The 21,090-nt window shown below is 46.4% G+C and overlaps 1 protein-coding gene and 1 long non-coding RNA gene across 4 annotated transcripts in view; one reads left to right on the top strand and one right to left on the bottom strand.

The window, feature by feature from the left end:
* Nucleotides 1-21,090, top strand: part of SLC13A4 (solute carrier family 13 member 4) — a 46,479-nt gene continuing 25,389 nt past the window's right edge. For all 3 annotated transcript variants that reach the window (XM_032275905.1, XM_032275907.1, XM_032275906.1), the window contains exons 1-3: nt 1-826; nt 6,990-7,118; nt 20,190-20,326. In XM_032275905.1, the coding sequence (XP_032131796.1) occupies nt 728-826; nt 6,990-7,118; nt 20,190-20,326 (365 nt within the window). In that variant the 5' untranslated portion in view covers nt 1-727. The remainder of the gene's footprint in view (nt 827-6,989; nt 7,119-20,189; nt 20,327-21,090) is intronic.
* Nucleotides 12,303-13,493, bottom strand: LOC116550126. Its single transcript, XR_004268239.1, has 2 exons — nt 13,457-13,493; nt 12,303-12,820 (listed from the first exon to the last, which is right to left on the bottom strand). It is a non-coding gene; the product is annotated as an uncharacterized LOC116550126 (long non-coding RNA).

Raw genomic sequence — 21,090 nt, forward strand, 5'->3', positions numbered from 1 at the left:
TGATAAAAAGGAATGTCTTGGGGACTTTCCTTTTCTGCTCTGGAGGCCCAGGCTCAAGGCAAATTATAAGTAGGGAACCAATTTGAAGGAAAGACATGTGAACAGAGTTAAGGTACCAGGTCCTGGGAGCGACCAGCAGCTCCCCACGAAGTCCTCACACACCTCTGGCAAGCTCGAGTGCTTGTTTTAGGGAAAGGGGCTACTAGATTCTTACCAACAGCGAGCCCAGGTAGGAGATGAAACAGGATGACCTCCCCAAAATAGGTCATCCGAGGAAGGAAAACTGATGGAGAGCACAATATACTCTGAGCATTTTTCATGTTTTTAAGCTTTTAAATGATTTCTTCAAGGCCGAGCAGCAGCAGCAAAGGTGTGGTTTAATGGATTAAGAGGGCTTTTGCTGACACCTAGAATGAAGTTACTCTATTACTAATCAAGCCGAGAGGAGGCCCACTATGCCCCCGTTTATCATCCTTTCCCAGTTCCTTTTTGCTGGTCATAAAACGATGCTCATCAATCCCACCTAAAGCAGAAGGCCGGGAGCCCAGCCTCTTGTAGAAACAGCGAGGGTATAACTGCCCTCCCGTTCTGCCCCCAAGACGAAGGAGGACTCTTGGAAGCCAAGAAAGGTTTAAGAAGTCTCTCTGGACAGAGAGCAGTGCCTAGGGAGGAAGCCTTTCGCCGGCAGAGCGGGGTCCAAGGACGAGCTGGAGAGGACAGAGGCGCGATGGGCCTGCTGCAGGTCCTGCTCCGAGCCCGGAAGCTGCTGCTGGTCGTCTGTGTCCCGCTCCTGCTGCTGCCTCTGCCCATCCTCCACCCCAGCAGCGTGAGTACCGACCTGCGCCCTCCCACTGGGGTCCGGGATCAGTGGGAGGGCAAAGAGGGGAGGTCGGTGGGGGACGTGGGGTGCTCAGGCAGTCCCTCAAAATGGCTTGTAGTGGGTTTAAAGAAATGGAAGTGTTTTTCTGGAGGAAACCAAGATACCTTCTTCCTGTCATATCCATTCCCTAGCCCAGTCTCAGTCCCCCAATCCCACGGCCCCCAACCAGGGGTCAGGACAGAGTAGGGGCCTTGGCAGAAGTGACTGATGGGTGTTGCACCAAGCAGCAAGCCAGCCCACCCCAGCCACGGGGGCCAGCAACATCCATGCAAAGGACATAGTGCATCTGTGTTTGTCGGGAGTCCACTTGGGACCCTGGTTATCTGAGAGCCCCTGGAGACACAGGGAGAACTCCCAATAGTGGCACTGAGGAGAAGGCTGGGGGAGGAAGGAAACCGTGGAGCCTGTCCGAGGTCTGTGGTCGTGTCCTGGTGAGCTTCCATGACCACAGTTGAAGCTCTAATCCCTCAAGCTCCTATCGACTTCAGGGAATGAATGTCTAGAGAAGGAATGGAAGCAGAGCTTGGCAGGCTGCCCTGGCCCCATGCACGTGGCCTTGAATTATTTGTGTCTTCTGTGTTTTCTTCCCTGTGCTCTTGAAGGACAGACACAAAATGACACGATAAAAAAGAGATAAGAGCCCCCAGACTCTAGGCTATGACCTCATTCTTCACCCGGTTTGTGCAAACAGAGGAACCCGAGCTCTGGCTCCACATTCAGCTCGCCTGTCACAACCTCCCCGTGGTCACCTGCTTCCCTTCCCTCCACTGTTCTCTTCTGTGACAGGCTTGTCCCTTTCCCCCAGCTGGCACTGCCCTGGAGACTTTAGGAAAAATAAGCTAAAACATGTTAATCACGTTTGTAGGAGGGGGAGCACTTCTTCCACTCCGCTCTGTAAGTAACTTGGTAACCAAGATTAAGTTGAAAAGTTAAACAGAGGGGATTAGGATGATTCTTCTTAAAAACAAACTGGCTGAAATCTTTCATAGAATAAATACACCAGAGTGCCAGGGAGACGCTGATTAAAACTGGGCTGGGATTAGTAGACAGTGATTGCTGCTGACGTTTTTCCCAGACTGTACCCTAGTCAATTTTCTCCTTTGTCTAAATGGGCCTGATTTTTTTTCTTTTGTGGCTTTTTCTTTCCCTCAACATCAGGTTGATATAAGGGACTGTTACCAAGAGATATATTAGCCTCCTCTCCAAAGCAGTATCAGGAATGTCTCATATCTCCTTGTTGAGTCAGCCTCGTCTTTGGGCACCTTGGCCACTGCCCACAGAAGGCACAGACTAGGTGCCCAGCAGGTAGAGTGTCTTTCATCCATCTGTCACCATTTGCATCAAACTTTTTTTTTTGTAGACGCAGAGTCTCACTCTGTCACCCAGTCTGGAGTGAGTGGCACAACCATAGCTCACTGCAGCCTTGAACTCCTGGAATCTAGCAATCTTTGTGCCTCAGCCTCCGGGCAGCTGGGACTACAGGCAAGCAAGCACCACCACATGCAGCTGTTTTTTTTTTGTTTTTGTTTTGTTTTTGTGGAAATGGGAGGGTCTTACTATGTTGCCCAGGCTGGTCTCAAATTCCTGGCCTGAAGTGATCCTTCCACCTCAGCCTCCCAAAGTGCTGAGATTATGTGTGAGCCCCTGTGCCTGGCCTGCATCGAACTTTTAGATGCTGATATTTAATCCTTAATATTCCAAACGGATTTGCTTGCTCTGGGCTGGAGTTTAGAGCAGGGGTGGCATACCTGGGCAGGAGCTCCTGGCCTGCATTTGGATGGGTCTTCTAAGCAACAAGCTTCAGCTCCATTTTAGAAGGACTCAAAATGATCTTCCCCCCTTTTCTTGCCCAGCTCTCTAAAACTAGAGGTCCAGACACTATTTATCATGTTATAGAAGAGGGTACAAGAGGGGCATCCATAACTAAGCCCTTCCTCAGTGCCCCCAGTGGGATAAAAGTTGCACCTCAACTGCCCAAGCTAAATTTTTTTAAAAGGCCCCACCAGTCATTGATGATAGCAGATAAACAGACTTCAACTTCCTTCCTGTGAAGTCGGAGTGGGATATCAATGGGGAGGTCAAACTGCATGGAAAATGAGCCATTCCACCCCTAAGTTAGTAGCAGACTAGGAAATGTCCTACAAAGAAAAATGCCACTTTCAAACTCTTCACTTGTAAACAGGAGCCAAAAATAGTAGATAGCATTGTCCCTTGAAGACATTGTCTCAATACTCACCAATCCCCAGCCCCTACACACCTGCTGGCAAGGAACCAGTGGTATTAATAAGGAGCCTGGGGGTTGCAGAATATTCTGCCCAGAAGATGCAAGAGACTAATAGCCAGCAAAGAAGTCCAGTGCAGGTCAGCCCACGTGAAGTGAGCCACCTGCTAGACATGGGATAGGCACTGGGACATCAGACTTCCTGTAAGCAAACTTCGCAGAGTATTTTTGGTTGTCTGAATACAAGCTTACCTCCTGAATTTTGAGAAGCTTTAGAAGGGGCAAAAGGAAGTTTATGGAGATTCCAGGTGAAATAAGTGGAAAATATATGGAAAGACTCTCTAAAGGTGTCTCTTGTCCATTCTTCTACTCTAAGGAAAAGCCAGGTTAAAAATGACAGTAGTTGACTGGCTGCAGTGGCTCACGCCTGTAATCCCAGCACTTTGGGAGGCCAAGGTGGGTGGATTGCCTGAGGTCAGTAGTTCAAGACCAGCCTGACCAACATGGTGAAATCCTGTCTCTACTAAAAATAAAAAATAATAATAATAAGCTGAGCATGGTGGCATGAGCATGTAATCTCAACTACTTGGGAGGCTGTGGCAAGAGAATCACCTAAACCTGAGAGACCGAGGTTGCAATGAGCAGTGGTTATGCCACTGAACTACAGCCTGGGCAACAAGGGCAAAACTCCCTCTAAAAAAAAAAAAAAAAAAAAAAAAAAGGATGGTAGTTATTCCTATCCTGAATACTGCTGGGTGAAGTTGGCCTGATGACTTCCTCCGGTAACCTGGTCCCATTTCTAATAGTATTACAACCAAAATGTTTGCCTTGTTTTACCCAAATTCTCCTAATTCAAACCTAAAGGTATCTGGCAGAAGGAAAGTCCCCCCTCCCTCTCTCTCTCTCTCTCCTTTTTTTTTTTTGAGACAAAGTCTTACTCTGTCACTCAAGCTGATGTGTGTCTCACTCTGTCAGTCAGGCTGGAATGCAGTGGCGTGATCTCAGTTCACTGCAACCTCTGCCTCCCGGGTTCAAGGGAGTCTCCTGCCTCCGCCTCCCAAGTAGCTGGGAATACAGGTGCCTGCCACCAGACCTGGCTAATTTGTTTTGTATTTTTAATAGAGACAGGGTGTCACCATGTTGGCCAGGCTGGTCTCGAACTCCTGACCTCAAGTGATCCACCCACCTTGGCCTCCCAAAGTGCTGAGATTACAGGCGCCTTTCCTCTTTCTCCTTTCCCTTTCTCCCCACCTTCTCTCCCCGCCTCCTTCCCCTTAACTTGTAACTTGTAGCCCTGCAGTGACCAGATCAAGAGAGACTAAGGGTTCCAGCAAGGAATAAGGGCTTCCCAGTAAGGGACTGACATTTTGTCTCTCAACAATTTCTCTTCAACTGGAGTTAAGATCTGCTACTCTGTCTCCTTCCCAGATAAGAGATGAGAGCACGTGGGTTTGAACTCCTTTAGGTGTTTTATTTCTAGAGCAAACAGGGTATTTCTCTAAATTGAATTCTTTTCCAAATGGAGCCTTTTTTTTCCACCATTGGTTCTGTTGTCTTATCAGCACTTCCAAACGTTTTATCTTCCCTCTGATCTTGTGGCCCCAGAGAGCAGCTCAGTGGGGAGCTACAGTCAACAATCGCCGGGCCCAGTTCCCATTTCTCAAACCCCAACCCCATAATCCACGAATGTCAGGAGGGCACAAGGTCCTTTCCAGCCCAGCTGATTTAATCACTCCCGCTGCCCCTCACTGATACAGCGACCTTTTGTAACTTTTATGCAACAGTATGAGGATGTGTGTTCTGAACTCAAGGGGCGATAAACAGCAAAATTTGTCAGGTTCCTTGATCAGCAGCTAGCCTCGCAAGTCAGACACAAGTCCTGATGGCTCAGAACTATGTAACAATTGAAGCGCTCACAGCCAACTTGGCTTTTCTATAATGGCCTTCTGAGTCCCGGAGCTTGGTGATGTTACCTTTAACAAGCCCTTGAACTGTGTAGCCTCTCCCTAGAGTAAACTGGTAACCTTTCTTAACAGCGTTCATCTGCGCAATTCGAAGCAATCAGCACGACTAGAGGGCAAGCTGACGGAGGGCTGGCTTTTGATACAAATGTTGTACTTAATTACCCTGTGCACCCTAGGTTGTCCAGCCAGCAAAGAGAGTGGGCTGTGGAAAATGCGGGTGAATCTCCAGGCCTCCCCTTCCAGCTAGATGGCTATCTTTATTCTTTGTAGACGGACGTTTCCATGGTGTCAGGCAGGTAGAATGGGGTCCAAGAGCAATGAGAACCAGACCCTGGTTAGGGGAGGGGTTCTCAAGCAGGGATCATTCTGCATCCCCAAAGGACATCTGGCACTGTCTAGAGATGGTTTTTTGGTTGTCACTATGGAGGACGTGCTACTGGCATTTGGTGGGTAGAGATCAGGGATGCTGGTGTTTTACAGTGCACAGGACAGCCCCCTGCAACAAGAAACTATGTGGCCTTAAATGTCAGTGGTGTCAAGGCTGAGAAACACTGAGTTAGGAGCTGACGCTGCTTCATCCAAAAGGAGAGTCCCATGCTCAGGACTGCTGCCTCCCTCTTCACTCCTCCCTTCCCTCTGCCATGCTCCCTTCAGCTCCTCATTAACTCTCACGGAGGCCTTCGGGAGAAGGAGTCAATCTCTAGATGCAAAACAGCATGATAGAACCTCGGGTCCAAAATTGAAGGGGGAAATGGTCAGCCAGTTCTCGCCTAACAATTGATTTAAAATTTACTACTGAATTTAAAATGGGGGGATTTAACTTCATTTATTCATTTTTAAAGCAGTAAAGCCTTTTTTTTCAAATAAAATATTACACGTAATGCTAGAATATGAATCAAATAAAAACAAAGCTACTCCATTTGGGATGAGGCTGGTGGGGGGGCGGGGTCCAGATTCCAGGCCTTGCTGATCTCCCTGGGATATTCTTGAGACACACCCCAGACACCCAGGGCTGTAAGAGCACAGGCCAAAAGCCACCTTTTGGATTGTCTATAAATCTCACTTCTTATTCATCCACTTCTCTTAAGTCAGGCACACACAATGCCCCATATCTTCATATCTTAGGCATATGTGTCAAACTCAAGATGGCTGATCTCAGGGCTCACATGTGAACCAACTATATTATTATTATTTTTTTTTTTTGAGACAGCATCTTACTCTGTAGTCCAAGCTGGAGTGTAGTGGCATAATCATAGCTCACTGCAGCCTAAATTCCTGGGCCCAAGTGATCCTCTGGCCTCAGCCTCCCACGTAGCTGGGACTACAGGCCTGTGCCACCACACCCAGCTAATTTATATTTTATTTTTTAGAGACGGGGTCTTGCTATATATTGTCCAGGCTGGTCTCAGATCCTAGGCTCAAGCGATCCTCCCACCTTGGCCTCCCAAAGTGCTGGGATTACAAGTGTGAGCCCCAGCCCCAACCACACAGTGATTCCTACCTCCAATTACCCCAAGAACTTCTGATGTCCAGTCAACTTGACAACAGTTACATCCTAGTCCACGTTAAAGCTTTGAATTCCACCCATATGGTTTTGCGATCATGGGTCTGAGTCACTGCAGTTAAGTTCAGTCCCCACCCTGGCAGTTTCTGGAACCCTCAGAGCCGCCTGGCTGCACACCAGTGCAAACTGCAGGCCAGGCGTCGGTCCCCCAAGGAGCAGCCATAATGTCACCCACCAAAGGATGGGCTCACCAGGCATTCACCATGCTCACCTGCCAGTCCGGCTTTGTAGTCCCAGGGTGGAACGCTGGTACCCGCATTAGAGTCCGAGTGCCTGCTGCCCCAGATGCCAGGGTTGCATCTGGACGCTCAGTGGCAGTGACCGTTCCTGTGAATGACTGACCCTTTCCTTCCTTTGCAGGAGGCCTCGTGTGCCTACGTTCTGATCGTGACTGCTGTGTACTGGGTGTCGGAGGCAGTGCCTCTGGGAGCTGCAGCCCTGGTGCCGGCCTTCCTCTACCCGTTCTTCGGAGTCCTCCGATCCAGTGAGGTGAGACCACTTATAGCCCCACCCTCCCCACCTGCCCCTGCACCTGGGTCCATGCAGGGCCCATGAAAGAGAGCCCCCAATGAAGGGAGATTCACCCAGCACTTGAGGAGGAGGTGACTTTGTTACCCACTGAAACCACCCCTTAACACTAAGCCCTGGCATCTGGTTCTAGACCTTGAATTCCTCCCCGTGCACTCATGATCCTCATCTCCTTCAAACTGGCTCAAAACTTGCCTCTTTAAGGAAGCCTTACTTGATTACATATATCCAGTTGCTCCCTCAGCCTGAAACCTTTTAGGAGCTGTGTGATTGATGCCTAAAACCCAGCTGGTCTTGATCCTTTTCAGTCTTTGGATGTCTATTTAGACCATAAGCACACAAAGGCAGGAATCAGATCTCTCACTTTGGGGGTGTCTCGTTAGAAAGCTGAACCTGTATACAGTAGGTGCTCAATGAATGTTTGTTACAGAGAGACCGTGTTTCCCTGGGCCCTGACAATGTTTTTATCTACCCCTCCAAAAAATGACATTTCTGTTCCTTCTTCCCCGGCTCAAGGTTTCTGCATGCTCTTTCTTTGCACTCTCCCTAGAGTGAGCCCTCTCCATTTACTGTCTGTGGCATTCTCAAAAGCTCAAACAGAAATTGTCAGTGGGAAGCCCAGATTGTGGCAAAATTTCAGAGCAAACTAGGGAAAAAGTTAAAAAAAAAAAAAAAAAAGCCAGAATCTGGGAGCAAAATGAATGATGATCCTCATTCAGTAACACCTGGTTCCATTTGAATGGTCTCATTATTAACACCTGGTCTCTGCTTAGGGTTTCTGATGAAAAAGCCTGAATAGTAGAGATGGGGGTGAAGTTATGGGCAGAGGCACAGAAGGAAGAGGAAAGGAAGCACATGTTTGAATGCCTACTAAGTGCCAGGCACTATATCAGAAGCGCAACATTGTTATGGAATACTCCCAAGGGTTCTACAAGGTGCATGCTAATATTTCCGTTTTACAGGTATGCCCAGAAATTTAAGAATCTCACCCTAGATCACAAAGTTGAAAGTAGCAGAATTAGATTCAAACCCATAACTATTAGATTTCAAGGTGTGTATGCTGGATTACTACACCATAAGAAAAACACTCCATAAAGTGGCATGTGGCTTCATGGGATTATGAACACGTGGAGTTATGACTAAGAACTGTGAGTCTCTTCCCTTCTGTGATATGAGGAAGAACAGAGCTGGGCCTGTGGATGCTTTAATTGATAACAGAACTTTCTTGAAAGTACAAAGATAGAATTAGGTGATCCTCTAATTGTTGTACTTGACTGCGATGAACACTTTAAGTCTTTCTACTGGATAGATTTAACTGACTAATTTTTTAGTTTGTTTTGGTCTTAGTTTCTCTCTCTCTCTCTCTCTCCTTCTTTCTCTGTCTCTCCCTCTCTCCCATCTCTCTCTCCTCTTTCTTCTTTCTTTCTTCTTTCTTTCTCTCTTTCTCTTTCTTTCTTTCTTTCTTGCTTTCTCTTTCTCTTTCTTTCTTCTTTCTGTCTCTCTTTCTCTTTTTCTTTCTCCTTCCTTCCTTCCTTTTCTTTCTTTCTTTCTTTTCTTTCTGCTTTCTATCTAGCTAGCTAGCTAGCTATCCCTATATATATAGATAGATAGATGTGTGTGTGTGTGTGTGGCTATCTATCTATATACATACATATATATATGCACGCATATATGTGTGGCATTGAGTAGCCATAGCCTCAGGCTCACCAAAAATAATAGAATCCCAAAGATCTCAGCAGTGCTTTTATTCCTGGAGATGGGTACAACCCCAATATCCTGGGGACCCATGTAAAAGCTAATCTGTGACCAGAATCACCAGGCAGCCATACTAATTGTCCCCCTTCTTTTGTGAGAAAAAAAGAATAGGTAATAAGGGGGTTTTGTGTCTGCCTAAAGGAAAAATGAATCTTAAATGTAACTTTTCTTAAGAGAGCTATTACAAGCTTGTCCTGCAGGCTTCTCTTTAAAATTGTGAAAGTAAAACCAACAAGGGCAGGAGGTGAAAGTAGAGGGTAAAGGGGAGAAAAAAATGAAGTTTAGAAAGAACTGAATCCTAAATAACATTTTAAAGTGAGACAAGTATTAAGAAACCTAATCTTTGTATTTCACTCTAGGCAGCCCAAAAGCCAATAGCATGGTTAGTCTTCAAGCAGACAATGTCTCTGTTCTGCGGAGGGCACAGTAGAGATGCTGCAGGCAACAGTTATCTGAGGGATGCCCCTTTGACCAGAGAGGAAGCCCAAACCCATAAGGAGAGTCTGCAGAGGCAGTGACTTGCGAGGATAATAGGACTCTGTGAAAAGTCAATGAAGACTGTCCAGGGAGGGTCTGTGTGTCACTATTGCTGGGGGCTGGAGAAGCCAGAAAGCATATCTTATCATTTGAGGTGAAAAATTCTAGTCCACCTGCCTGATGAAGTGGCTTTGGCTGGTGACGATAGTTAGTAGTCGGGCTACAAGGAGCAGCTTAATCCAAATATAGTCTGTTTAGCTGACCTTCTTAGCTCAGATTAGAGGGAAATGGCAGTAAGGCAGAGGACATGGGTTATAGCCCTTTATGAGCCAGTTACATTTGCCAAGAAAACACATGCTGCACCACTGTGATGCCAGTATGTGCCAGGGCTCACAGGGAGGAGCTAGGCTGGTGCTCTTTAGGAGTCCCCAAATCCTTGTCACTCCCAAAACCTACCTGTTTCTTCACCATCCTCTTATTGCAACTTGGGTTATTCTTCCGCTTTGGAAAGTTCTCTCCCATTCCTTTGAACTTTGAAGTCTTACATTTCAACTACTCTGGCTGGTGAAGCCCTTCCAAAGACCAAAGGCTGAAAGTGTTGATCCGTTCTCTTTGAGCCTATTTGATGTCTTTATCTTTTAAATGGTGCATCAGATATACCAGATATAAACTTTTCATAGACATGTGCTCTCCCCACCAAGACTCATGCTCTCTGGGATGTACCCTGTGTGTGGCCCGTCTGTGGCCCAGCATCAGCCCTGCATCAGCCCTCCATTCCCCGCACTTGATTGTAGTGTTTCTTGACAATGTGTCAGTAATGTCTCCAGTGAGGGAAAGAAGGCACGTGAATGGGAGCAGTGTTTCTGGAACTGTGGCTGGGTTCCCTCATGTTATTCACTCAACATTTAGAAAAAATATTTTCTGAGTTCTGGATCTACCAGGTCCAACATGGGATGATACAGGTACCCTGAGAGTGACAAGAATAAAAATGCCATCTCTTTCCTCTTGAATCTCATATCAGAACTCTCACTGCCTGAAGCAGGATGTGTTCTGCAGTTTCTCCAGAGAAACAGAACCAAGAGAAGACTAGCATATGTGTGTGTGTATGTATGTGCATGTGTGTGTGTGTGTGTGTCTGTCTGTCTGTCTGCCTATAGGAATTGGCTCACTTGATTAATTATGGAGCCTAAGATATCCCATGAGCTGCCACCTGCAAACTGGAGACTCAGGAGAGCTGGTGATGTCACTCTAAGTGAATCCAAAGGCCTGAGAACCAGGGAAGCCAATGGTGTAGTTCCCAGTCCCAGGGCAGGAGATGAGAGATGTCACAGCCCAGGTAGTGAGACTGGAAAAAGGAAGCAAATTCCTGCTTTCTCTGCCATTTGTTCTAGTCAGGCCCTTGACAGACTGGATGATGTCTGTCCACGTGGTAGAGGGCAATCCACTGATTCGAATGCCAGTCTCATCCAGAAACACCCAGAAGCAATGCTTGACCTGGGCACCCCGTGGTCCACTCAGGTCGAGGTGCAAAGTCAACCATCACAAGTACATATAAGTATTTCATTTTTACAGTAATATTTTGTCAGCAAGTGGGTATTAGGAGTTGTGTGCGAAGCTCAGACTCAGGTGCCGACAAGAGATACGAAATGACAGAAGGGTTCCTGACCTTGAGAAGTTTCTATTTTAGTAGAGAGAAAGTATAAACCATGTGGAAAAATACAGAATGCTTTAGGCAGTGGTGCCTCGTTTTCTGGCCTTGTGGAGGATTTATACACCTCCTCAAGTGGGGATGTTCTAGATAAGTAAAACTGACATTGCCAACTGCCCAAATTTCATGTTGACCAATTTTTTATCGCAGTCTTTCTAAAGGGTTTTATAATTTCCTTGGTCTTTTAAACAGAAGTTATTGAATATAATTTAACTTTTTCCTTGGAGCCTTCAAAATTTCCAGGGGGAAAAAAGAATTTCTCACTCGGAGGAGCCAGAGTGGGCTCCATGAGAAAGCAGAGTTGAGTAACTTGAGGCTGGGTGAACAGCTGAACCTAAAGAATCTTGAATAACGTGTTGGTATCAGACTGGGGTGAGACTGCAGTTGAAAATATAAAAGGCACGTTATCAGATTTGCAGATGGCTAAGCTGGATGCGCTACCTACCTAATGCATGGTGCTAATGTATGGTGGCAGAATGAGACATGTGGACAGGAAGAGACAATGAGCTGAAACTGACAAAATGAAGTCTAATAAGGATAAATGCCAGCAGTACATGTGAAAAAGACCCTTGGCTTTTAGCTAAGTACAAGCTCAGCATGAGTCACCATCAGTCCAACGTGGCTGCCAACATTCCAAGTGTTTGCCATATGCCAGGCACTCTGGGGGGTCATTTACACGCACTATATAACTTAATCCTCTGTGAAGGAGCTTTTGTTTTTATCTTTATTTTACAAAAGAGGAAACTGAAGTTCAGAGAGGTTAAGTAACTTACTCACCCAAGGTTACGCAGCTACTAAGTGGTGGAGCTGTGACTTGAATCCAGGATTGTGATTCCAGAACTTGAGCTCTTAACCTCTAGGCAATGTGACAGAAATCTTTCATTGAATTAATACATGATGAGCTGGGCACAGTGGGTCATGCCTGTAATCCTAGCACTTTGGGAGGCCGGGGCAGGCAGATCATCTAAGGTCAGAGTTTGAGACCAGCCTGGCCAACAAGGTAAAACCCCTCATCTCTACTAAAAGTAAAATAAAGTAAAAAATGAGTTGGGCATGGTGGTGGGTGCCTGTAGTCCCAGCTGCTCGGGAGGCTGAGGCAAGAAAATCACTTGAACCCAGGAGGCAGAAGTTGCAATGAGCCAAGATAGTGCCACTGCACGCCAGCCTGGGCAACAAAGTGAGACTGTCTCAAAAAATTTTTTTTAATTTTGAAAAATTAATAGATGACATCTCCAATGCATCAAATTCTGGATAAGGAACACATCCAGAGGTGGGTGGCCGGGATATCAAAAGCTGGAGCCTGGGTCACATGAGAATGAAGAGAAGGCTTAAGGCGGACATGAGTCAGGCTTCCATGCCTCCACACTCCAGGCCAAAGTGTCACAACAGAACCAGAGTCAGAGTGCCATAAAGGAATTCCCCGTTCTGTATAAAGGAAAACTCTGAAACAAGCTGCCACGTGTGGTCCTTGTGTTCCTGTCCCTAGAAGTCTGAGCCAAATGACCATGTCAGATACACTAGACATACACTTTGTGTCTTGGGAGATGGGTTGGACGCTAAGGTTCCTCTGTGATCTTGTGAGTATCCAGCTGCTACTTCCTCTGCTGGTGCACAGAGCTTAGTCATGTATTTTAGGTTTGTGTTTGTGTGTTTTTGTTTTGTTTTGGCTCCACCATGACTCTCACTGTCATTATATCTGCCTCTGAAGTCCTCTAAGCCCCTCCTAATGTGTTGCTCTCAAAGTTTATAGCCTGGGCATGATACCTGTGTCAATCAACTTAGCTCAGATTTATTGTCTATAGGACAATGGCGTAGAGGTGGGCACCAGAGCTCTCTGGTGGAGCAGAAAGCATGGTTTGGATGTTGGGGCTAGAGAACAAATAGCTCTCCAGGAGGCCCAGGGTCAGGATCCGCTTCTGGGTGTAATTACATGTGCTCTTTATCTTTACCCTTTCCCCAGAGCACACACACTCACATACACTCACACACACTCATACACACACACACTCATACACACGTACATGCACTCACACATACTCATACACACATGCATACACTCACACACATGCACTCACACTCATACACATACATGCACTCACACACTCATGCACACACACATACATGCACTCACACACACATATATGCATTCACTCACACTCACATGCACTCACACACAAACACACACAGACACATACATACACACATACATGCACTCACACACACACACACACATACATGCACTCACACTCATACACACATACACATGCACACACAGGCACACACACATACACACACGTGCACTCATACACACACTCATACACATACTAATATACATATAAATACAATCATACACACATACATGCCTACACACATTCACATTCACACACACACATACACATGCTCATACATATACAGACACACACTCACACACGCTCACATACACACCCATACATATTCCCACTCACACATACACACACTTATACACACACTCAGACACATACACACACACACACACACACACACTTGCCCTTGGCCCAGCCAGCATTCTCTGGCCCTGCACTGCAGGCCTCGGGCCAGTCTCGCTCAGTTTCCAGCTCCCGCAGGGGCAGGGGGGAGCACAGGCCGCACCCGCGGGGACAGCATGCAGCCTCTGCAGCCCAGTGCTGCTGGAGCTGCCTGTCATGAATCCGCTGCCCTACTGGCTCCTGATCTTTCTCTGCCACCAGATTCCTGCCATCTGACTGTCACCCTGACTTTCTCTGTTTAAGCCTGGGGGCATTTCATAAAGCACTCTCAGCTCTGCCTTTCCCATCTCTGCTCACCACGGAGGCTGACCAGTCCTCTGCACGTAGGCCTGTGAGCATGTGGGCTGGGCATCCAGCTGGCCACCGGCCTGAACCCCAGGCTGCCCTCACCCTCAGCCACCCAGACGCAGCCCGCGGCTGAGCTCCACATGGGCCTTCAGTGGGAGCCTACAGACCTTGCAGCCTTTCGAGACCAAACTAATGTTTCTGGGGGGAAGAGCAGCTCCCTCTGAGCCACCACCTGACCAGCAGTCCCTTTGCTTGTGGCTCAGAGCCCAGACCCCTGCCTCAGCTTCCCCATCTGAGTACTTCCGACAGTCCCAAAGAAGAAACTGGGGCAGGGGTGGTGGCGATTATGAATCAGTGTCTCCAGTCATGCAAGAGTTGGGCCAGTTTCTGAGTCGCGCCAGCACCCATCTGGGTCTCTCTACTTTAGACTTCTCTAGGGCAGGATTTGCAAAGAATGTTTTTTTAAGCAACGAAATCTTTTCTTTAAACCAAATCTTGGAAGACTCAATATATAAAACAGATGGAACCAGGAATGCAAATCAGGTGATGAGAAGGGTGTCTGAGCCCATGCTGGGGACTTACCCAGCAGAAGCAGCATTCCTGCCCCCAGGGAAGGCAGAGAGGAGACACCGCTGGCTTGCCTGTGCTGCTTGGACACTAACTGGAATGGAGTCCTGTGGTGCTTCAGCCCTGGCGGGGTTTAGCTTAGCACTGAGCAAGAGCGAGCCCAGGTGTCTGTTCCCAGGGTTCAGAGAATTTCACTGCAAAATTGTTCAGATAAGGCTGGGCATGGTGGCTCATACCTGTAATCCCAGCACTTTGGGAGGCCAAGGCAGGCAGATCACTTGAGGTCAGGAATTCGAAACCAGCCTGGCCAGCATGGCGAAACACCGTCTCTACTAAAAATAGAAAATTAGCTGGATGCAGTGGTCGGTGCCTGTAGTCCCAGCTACTGGGGAGGCTGAGGCAGGAGAACTGCTTAAACCTGGGAGGCCGAGATTGCAGTGAGCCAAGATCATGCTACTGCACTCCAGCCTGGGTGACAGTGAGATTCTGTCTCAAAAAATATATAAAATAAAAAATATATAATTTTTAAAAATAAGAGCCCACCTGCATTATCTTACATGTAAAGCCCATGTCACAGCAGATTAAATTAGCTATGTAGCATCATTATTGCCCTTAAAGAATTGGTGACAGAGGTACAGAGGTTTATTAGGTGGTCCAATAGCAAGTAATTCATCAGAACTTCAGAGCCCAAGATTGCTATAGCTCTTCCTTGTCAACCTGACTTCTTCGAGCCCATCTTTCCTAAAACATAGTCCAGAAACACCTCTGCTTTCCAGGTTCAGTGACGTGGCATACTGCAAAAAACTACAGAGCAGAAAAGCAGAAAAAGCAATCAAACCACCAATGCAAATATCCTAAAATCCATGCACTTTACTCCTGGGGAGGAACAGCCATTTAGAATCTAATTTCTCTTTACAAATAACTCTTAACAAGTTTCGTTATCTAGTTTCCTAGCTAACAGGATATTAGTCTGGGAAATTAGAAAACGGGGAAAGGAATGCTAATGGCAAGCATCCTCATGTCGGGAAACTGCGGCCGCCTAAGAATGAGATGAGAAACCTGGAAAATGCAGACCCAGGGACCAGAGGAGGACCAGCAGCCTGGACAGCTAGCCAAGGGCAAGAGCGATAAGGGGGTCCCTGGGCTGAGGCTATGATGGGGAGAGTTGGCACGTGTCTCATGAGAAGCTGGGGAGAATGCACAGACTCTGTAAATAAAGGCAGGAAATATGCAACACGCTGTAGAAAACAATTCCAGTCATCCTCGAGAATCCTGGAAGTCTGGCGTTCCCTGGGAGGCTCTGAATAACCCCAGTGTTATTGTGAAAGAAAAATCAATGGGCTAGAAAACTAACAAACACCACCACTGAATTTAAATTTAAATTTATAAAAATGAAAAAGCAGCCCTGTGGCTTTGCTCTGTGTGCTAATGGACTCAAACCAGGTCAGCCTTTGGATGGAGCACTTCACAACCAGAAGAGTCACCAAGAATCCTGACCATCAGTGCAGCAGGCCATGCCAGCTGGTTTGTGCATATCATTTAACCTCTGTAATAACCTTACGAGGGAGGGACACACATAACCTTCCTTTTTCTTTTTTTCTTTTTTTTTTTTTGGATGAGAAAATGAAGCCCAGAGAGGCTGAATAACTTTCCTAGGGTTACACAGTAGAGTCCTGGCTGACTCCAGAGTCCTCCCTCTTCCCCACTCCATGATGTTACCTCTGTAATCACAATATCCTGAGCCCCAGGCTGTCTCCCGAGCACATGGTATCACTTACACGGGAGCAGAAAAGATTGAGAACAGACCTGAGCCCACCAAACACCCAGCACAGAGCCAATATCCCACTGAAGCTGGGCCTGGAGCTTAGACTGGCCCCAGCCTGGGCACTTAAGGCCAGTGTCAGGACTACAATTATGAATGAAGACAAAAAATGTGTACCAGTGGGCTGGTTGCAGTGGTTCATGCCTGTAATCCCAGCATTTTGGGAGGCTGAGATGAGCAGATCACTTGAGGTCAGGAGATTAAGACCAGCCTGGCCAACATGGTTAAACCTCATACCTACCAAAAAAAAAAAAAAAAGAAATATATATATATATATATATATATATATACACATTAAAAAAAAAAATCACCAGATGTGGTGGTTCCACTAAGGTGGTTCATTTGTGTTTTTCTAAGCACCTGTAGCTCCAGCTACTTGGGAGGCTGAGGCAGGAGAATTGTTCAAACCAGGAGACAGAGGTTGTAGTGAGCCGAGATTGTACCACTGCACTCCAGCCTGGGCCACAGAGCGACTCTCTGTCTCAAAAAAAAAAAGAAAAAAACTGACAAGAAATGTATGCCAGCTCATGCTGTCTGGGAGACCAAGAAAATCTCCCTAGAGTTGGATCAGATGAGGGATTTCTAGTCGGCTCACCATGTGGCAGGCTGTCTAGGAGGCTTTGGATTCAGATGGCCCTGGACCGACATCCTGCCTCTGCCCTTACACTGCGACCTTGGAGATGCTCCTTAACGCCCCAGTTTCCTCATCAGTAAACTGAGATCCGGATAGCGCTGCCTCATAGGACTGCTGTGGAGATCAGATGAGAAAGTGAATGCAGCATGTAAAATGCCCGGGACTAGAAGGCGCTACATATTCCTGGTTCCTTTCCTCTCCCTCCAAGTGGAACCCAAGGAAAGTAGCCTACCTGTTGTTTAGGCACTAAGCCTCCCAAAAGGCCATCACACCAAACCTGTGTTCTACAATGGGATGTGCTAACGAGGCAGAAAACAGCTGTTGTCTGTCAGTCCCCTGGGAAAGTAACCCCAGTTGCACTGACTTGAAAAGCTTCGCAGGGCTGTGTCATAGTGCTGGTGGAAAGACCATCTCCCACAGCGGTCGTGTCCCACACCTTCTGTCAGTTTCCCTCCTTGGTAGACAAGGAAATGAAGCTCCATTAGTGCCACAGAGCTGCCTCCTGGAAGCCTGGGAGAGTAACTAGGCAGTGAGAAAGGCCCGTGACCCCCCAGTTCAGCAGCTGCCCTAGGACAATCTGGCAGCACTCCCCACTCCCGCTGAGGGGAAGCTCCCCCCTACCCCACCCACCCATGATCACTGCCCTCTAAGAGAGGACTCCACCATGGAGTCATAAGCTGTCCAGAGCTAGGGGCCTTCCCTGCCCCCAGGGGACATTCATGACAGTGGTCGGCTGAGAAATGGGCTTGGAGACAAGAACTAGGTTAACCAGAAGCAGGGGCTCTTCCTCCCAGGAAATGGTCACAGCAAGGACGTATGTCCCTTCTCCTGCACAACCCTCATCAACCAGATGCAATGAAATGTCCATAGGGCAAAAGAGAGAAAGGAGAGGTGGAGCAGCCTGCCTTTATTTTGGTTTTGATGTTATCAAAGTGTTTGGAGCACAAAGTTTAAAAATCAAATACTGTAATACTGAACGCTTATAATGAAAAGTCAGCAGTCTCCTTCCTCATCCCCTCCCACTTTTCTCCTACCAAGTCCCACCCCACCCTGAGTCAATAACTTGTATCTTTGTTAACTGCTTCTTCTGCCATTAAGCGCCATATCTTCATATGACATTCTTTTATTAGTTCTTGGGTTCTCACTTTAAGCAGCTATCAGCTGACTTCCTGTTAGAGCAGATGAAGACTTTTTTCTTTTACATCCCCAGCTTTGCCCTCCACCATCCTCCCAGTAGTCATATCACAATTTTTATTAATTCCGTAATCAAAATTCATATGATTATGTACATATTATTCCAAATGCTATGTGTTTTACTGTATTTACATTTCCTTTCCTGTTGAACTTTTATTTTTGCTGCAGTTAAAAACGTTCTTGTTTTCCCACTTTAAGAGGGTTTTTCAATTAGAAGTTAAACTTTTCTATATCCTTTCCTCTCAATTTTTGTCATGGTTCCTCCAGTTGGAAGCAATTCTCATGTATGTGACAAATATTTATTGAGCATCTACTTTTGCCTATTATTCTGCTAGGTGTTAAGATGTGTAGAAAGAAACCATTCACAGCCAAAAAATTTAGTTGAGAGACAAGGGAGGTACTCATACAAAAATAAATTGAAAACAGTACAAGCCGGAAGCGATCATTCAAGTAATGCTCCAAGTGCTTGTGGTGTGCGGAATTAATGGTGCCCAGGAGGAATGTTCTGGAGTCAGAGGCAAGGGCCACAAGCAAGGTTTTTCTGGAGTGTGCCAGGCCTGAACCTGGCTTCAAAGTCTGATTGGAATGTACAGGTAGAGGTGGAAAGAGAGAACGTTCCAAGTGAGAGAATCAACAAAGATTTGGGCCATGAACCTCAAACATATGAAACGTCTTTTTAACTGCGCTGTGTCTCAACTGCCCCATGATTCGGTTAAAAAGTAGAAAGGAGTTTATAACTGCTACTGTGGCTAGTAAGGAAAAGAAAATCCCTATTCTTAGAAAATACACCCTGAGCCTGGGAGGTTAAGGCTGCAGTGAGCCGTGATCATGCCACTGCACTCCAGCCTGGGCAACAGAGTGAGACCCTGTCTCAGTTTTTTTTTTTTTTTTTTTTTTTTTTTTTTAAAAGACCGGGTGCAGTGGCTTACACCTGTAATCTCAGCACTTTAGGAGGCCGAGGTGGGCAGATTACAAGGTCAGGAGTTTGACCAGCCTGGTCAACATGGTGAAATCTGTTGCAACTAAAAATACAAAAATTAGCCGGGCGTAGTGGCAGGCGCCTGTGATCCCAGCTACTCAGGAGGCTGAGGCAGGAGAATGGCTTGAAAGCAGAAGCTGAGACGTCAGCACTGCACCCAGCCTTCTGGAGCAAAACTCCGTCTCAAAAAAATATATTTAAAAAAAAAACAAAATATACACTGAAGTACTTCGGGTAAAGGACCAGCCAAAATGTATGTAACTTACCCTCAAATGGTTCAGGGAAAAAAAAAAAAGGTAGTGTATAGGTGTTCCTTGTACTATTTTCATTTTTGGAATTCACTGGAACTTCAGAATAATTGGGAATTATTTAAAAATTTTAAAATTAAGCAAGACTCTGTCTCAAAGAAAAAAAATGATGAGGATATGATGTTGAATGAAAAAAGGCAAGATAGAAAAGTATACATACTGTATAAATCCATTTATATATCTATATAGATACAGGAAAAATGGAAGAAACTACAGGTATTTAACAGTAGTATATAAGTATCAACAGTGGCATGAGTAAGGGTAATTTTGTCTTTAAATTTTTCTATATTTTGAAGTTTTCCATACTGAACATGTATTAATTTTCTAATAGAAATGAACATAATTTTCTAATATTTTCTAAAAATATTAAAAATGAGGTTTGGGGAGGAGCCTGGGGTTATTTTAATAATTTTAGAAGATCAATATAAAATTATATGTGTTTATTCTTTAAAATCATATTCACATCAAATTTAAATACAGTGGTCTAATGTTTACCAAAGTGGAGAAGAATATCTGTCCTGTGGAGTTACTGGCTGGCTTGAATGAAATAATCTGTAAAGTGCTTAGTTAGCACAGTGCCTGCCCACAGTGAGTGTTTAGTAGATACCACTCTAGGATGGTTGGCTGTTTCAATAATCCCCACCTCCCTGCTTCCTCTTCACCAGCCTCTTTGATTGAGAACAGGTTTTATGTGGCATGGCCCATTCTCCCCGCCGGTGCTGGGCCCTGGGTCCTGGCTCTGGGAGGGTGGCTGACCTGCCTGACCTCTCTGCAGGTGGCGGCGGAGTATTTCAAGAACACCACGCTGCTGCTGGTGGGGGTCATCTGCGTGGCAGCTGCCGTGGAGAAGTGGAACCTGCATAAGCGCATTGCTCTGCGCATGGTCTTGATGGCCGGAGCCAAGCCGGGCATGTAAGTCTCATTTGGGATGCCAGGCTATAGGGCATCCTTCTAGCTTCCAGTGTGCCACCAGGACAGTGGTCTTAGGTCACTGTGGGACGTCCACTTCAGCCTGCTTTTTTACGAACAGGGATGGGCTGACACCAGAGCCCAGGACCCCCACTTCCCCTCCAGGGAGAGGGTCTGTGACCATGGAATAGAAATCTGAATCTGTGATCTTGCTGTCGTTATCCAAAAAACTCACCCATTGACCTAGGCTGCAAGGGCAGCAGCTTACATCATACAGGGGCCCATTAGGTAAAACAGGATGGACCAATAGAAATTGTTTCCCAACCTGTTTCCTGTGTATCAGGGAACAGGCTGGGCCAGAAATGGCCAGCTTCTCCTTTGTCATGGAAGGAAACGTGAATGTTTCCTCCCATCCACCCTGAGTTTCTGTCATCAGTTCAGACCACAGAACTAGTTAAAGACCCAGCATCTGACTGTGATGCTGCGGGGCATCCCACCCTCGGGGAATGTGATGCAGTGTCAAGGCTGAGTTTTGTGTTAGCTCCACTGCTGCTCCATTTGGATCACCTGCCGGTACCTCCCCTTTTGGAATATCCTGCTCCCTCCTTCTAGTTTACAACTTTCTTGCTATATTTTATGTAAGCTGCCCTGACTCCTATGGGAGTCACCAAGAATATAAATAAATAACATAGCATTGGTTCTCAACATGAGTCAGACAACTATAGGTTACACTTCAAAGCATGTTCCTGTCTTGCAGATTGTCAAAC

Source organism: Sapajus apella, unplaced genomic scaffold (assembly GCF_009761245.1).
Source record: "Sapajus apella isolate SASKATOON/1434 unplaced genomic scaffold, GSC_monkey_1.0 scaffold7, whole genome shotgun sequence".
NCBI classification, from domain to species: Eukaryota; Metazoa; Chordata; class Mammalia; order Primates; family Cebidae; genus Sapajus; species Sapajus apella.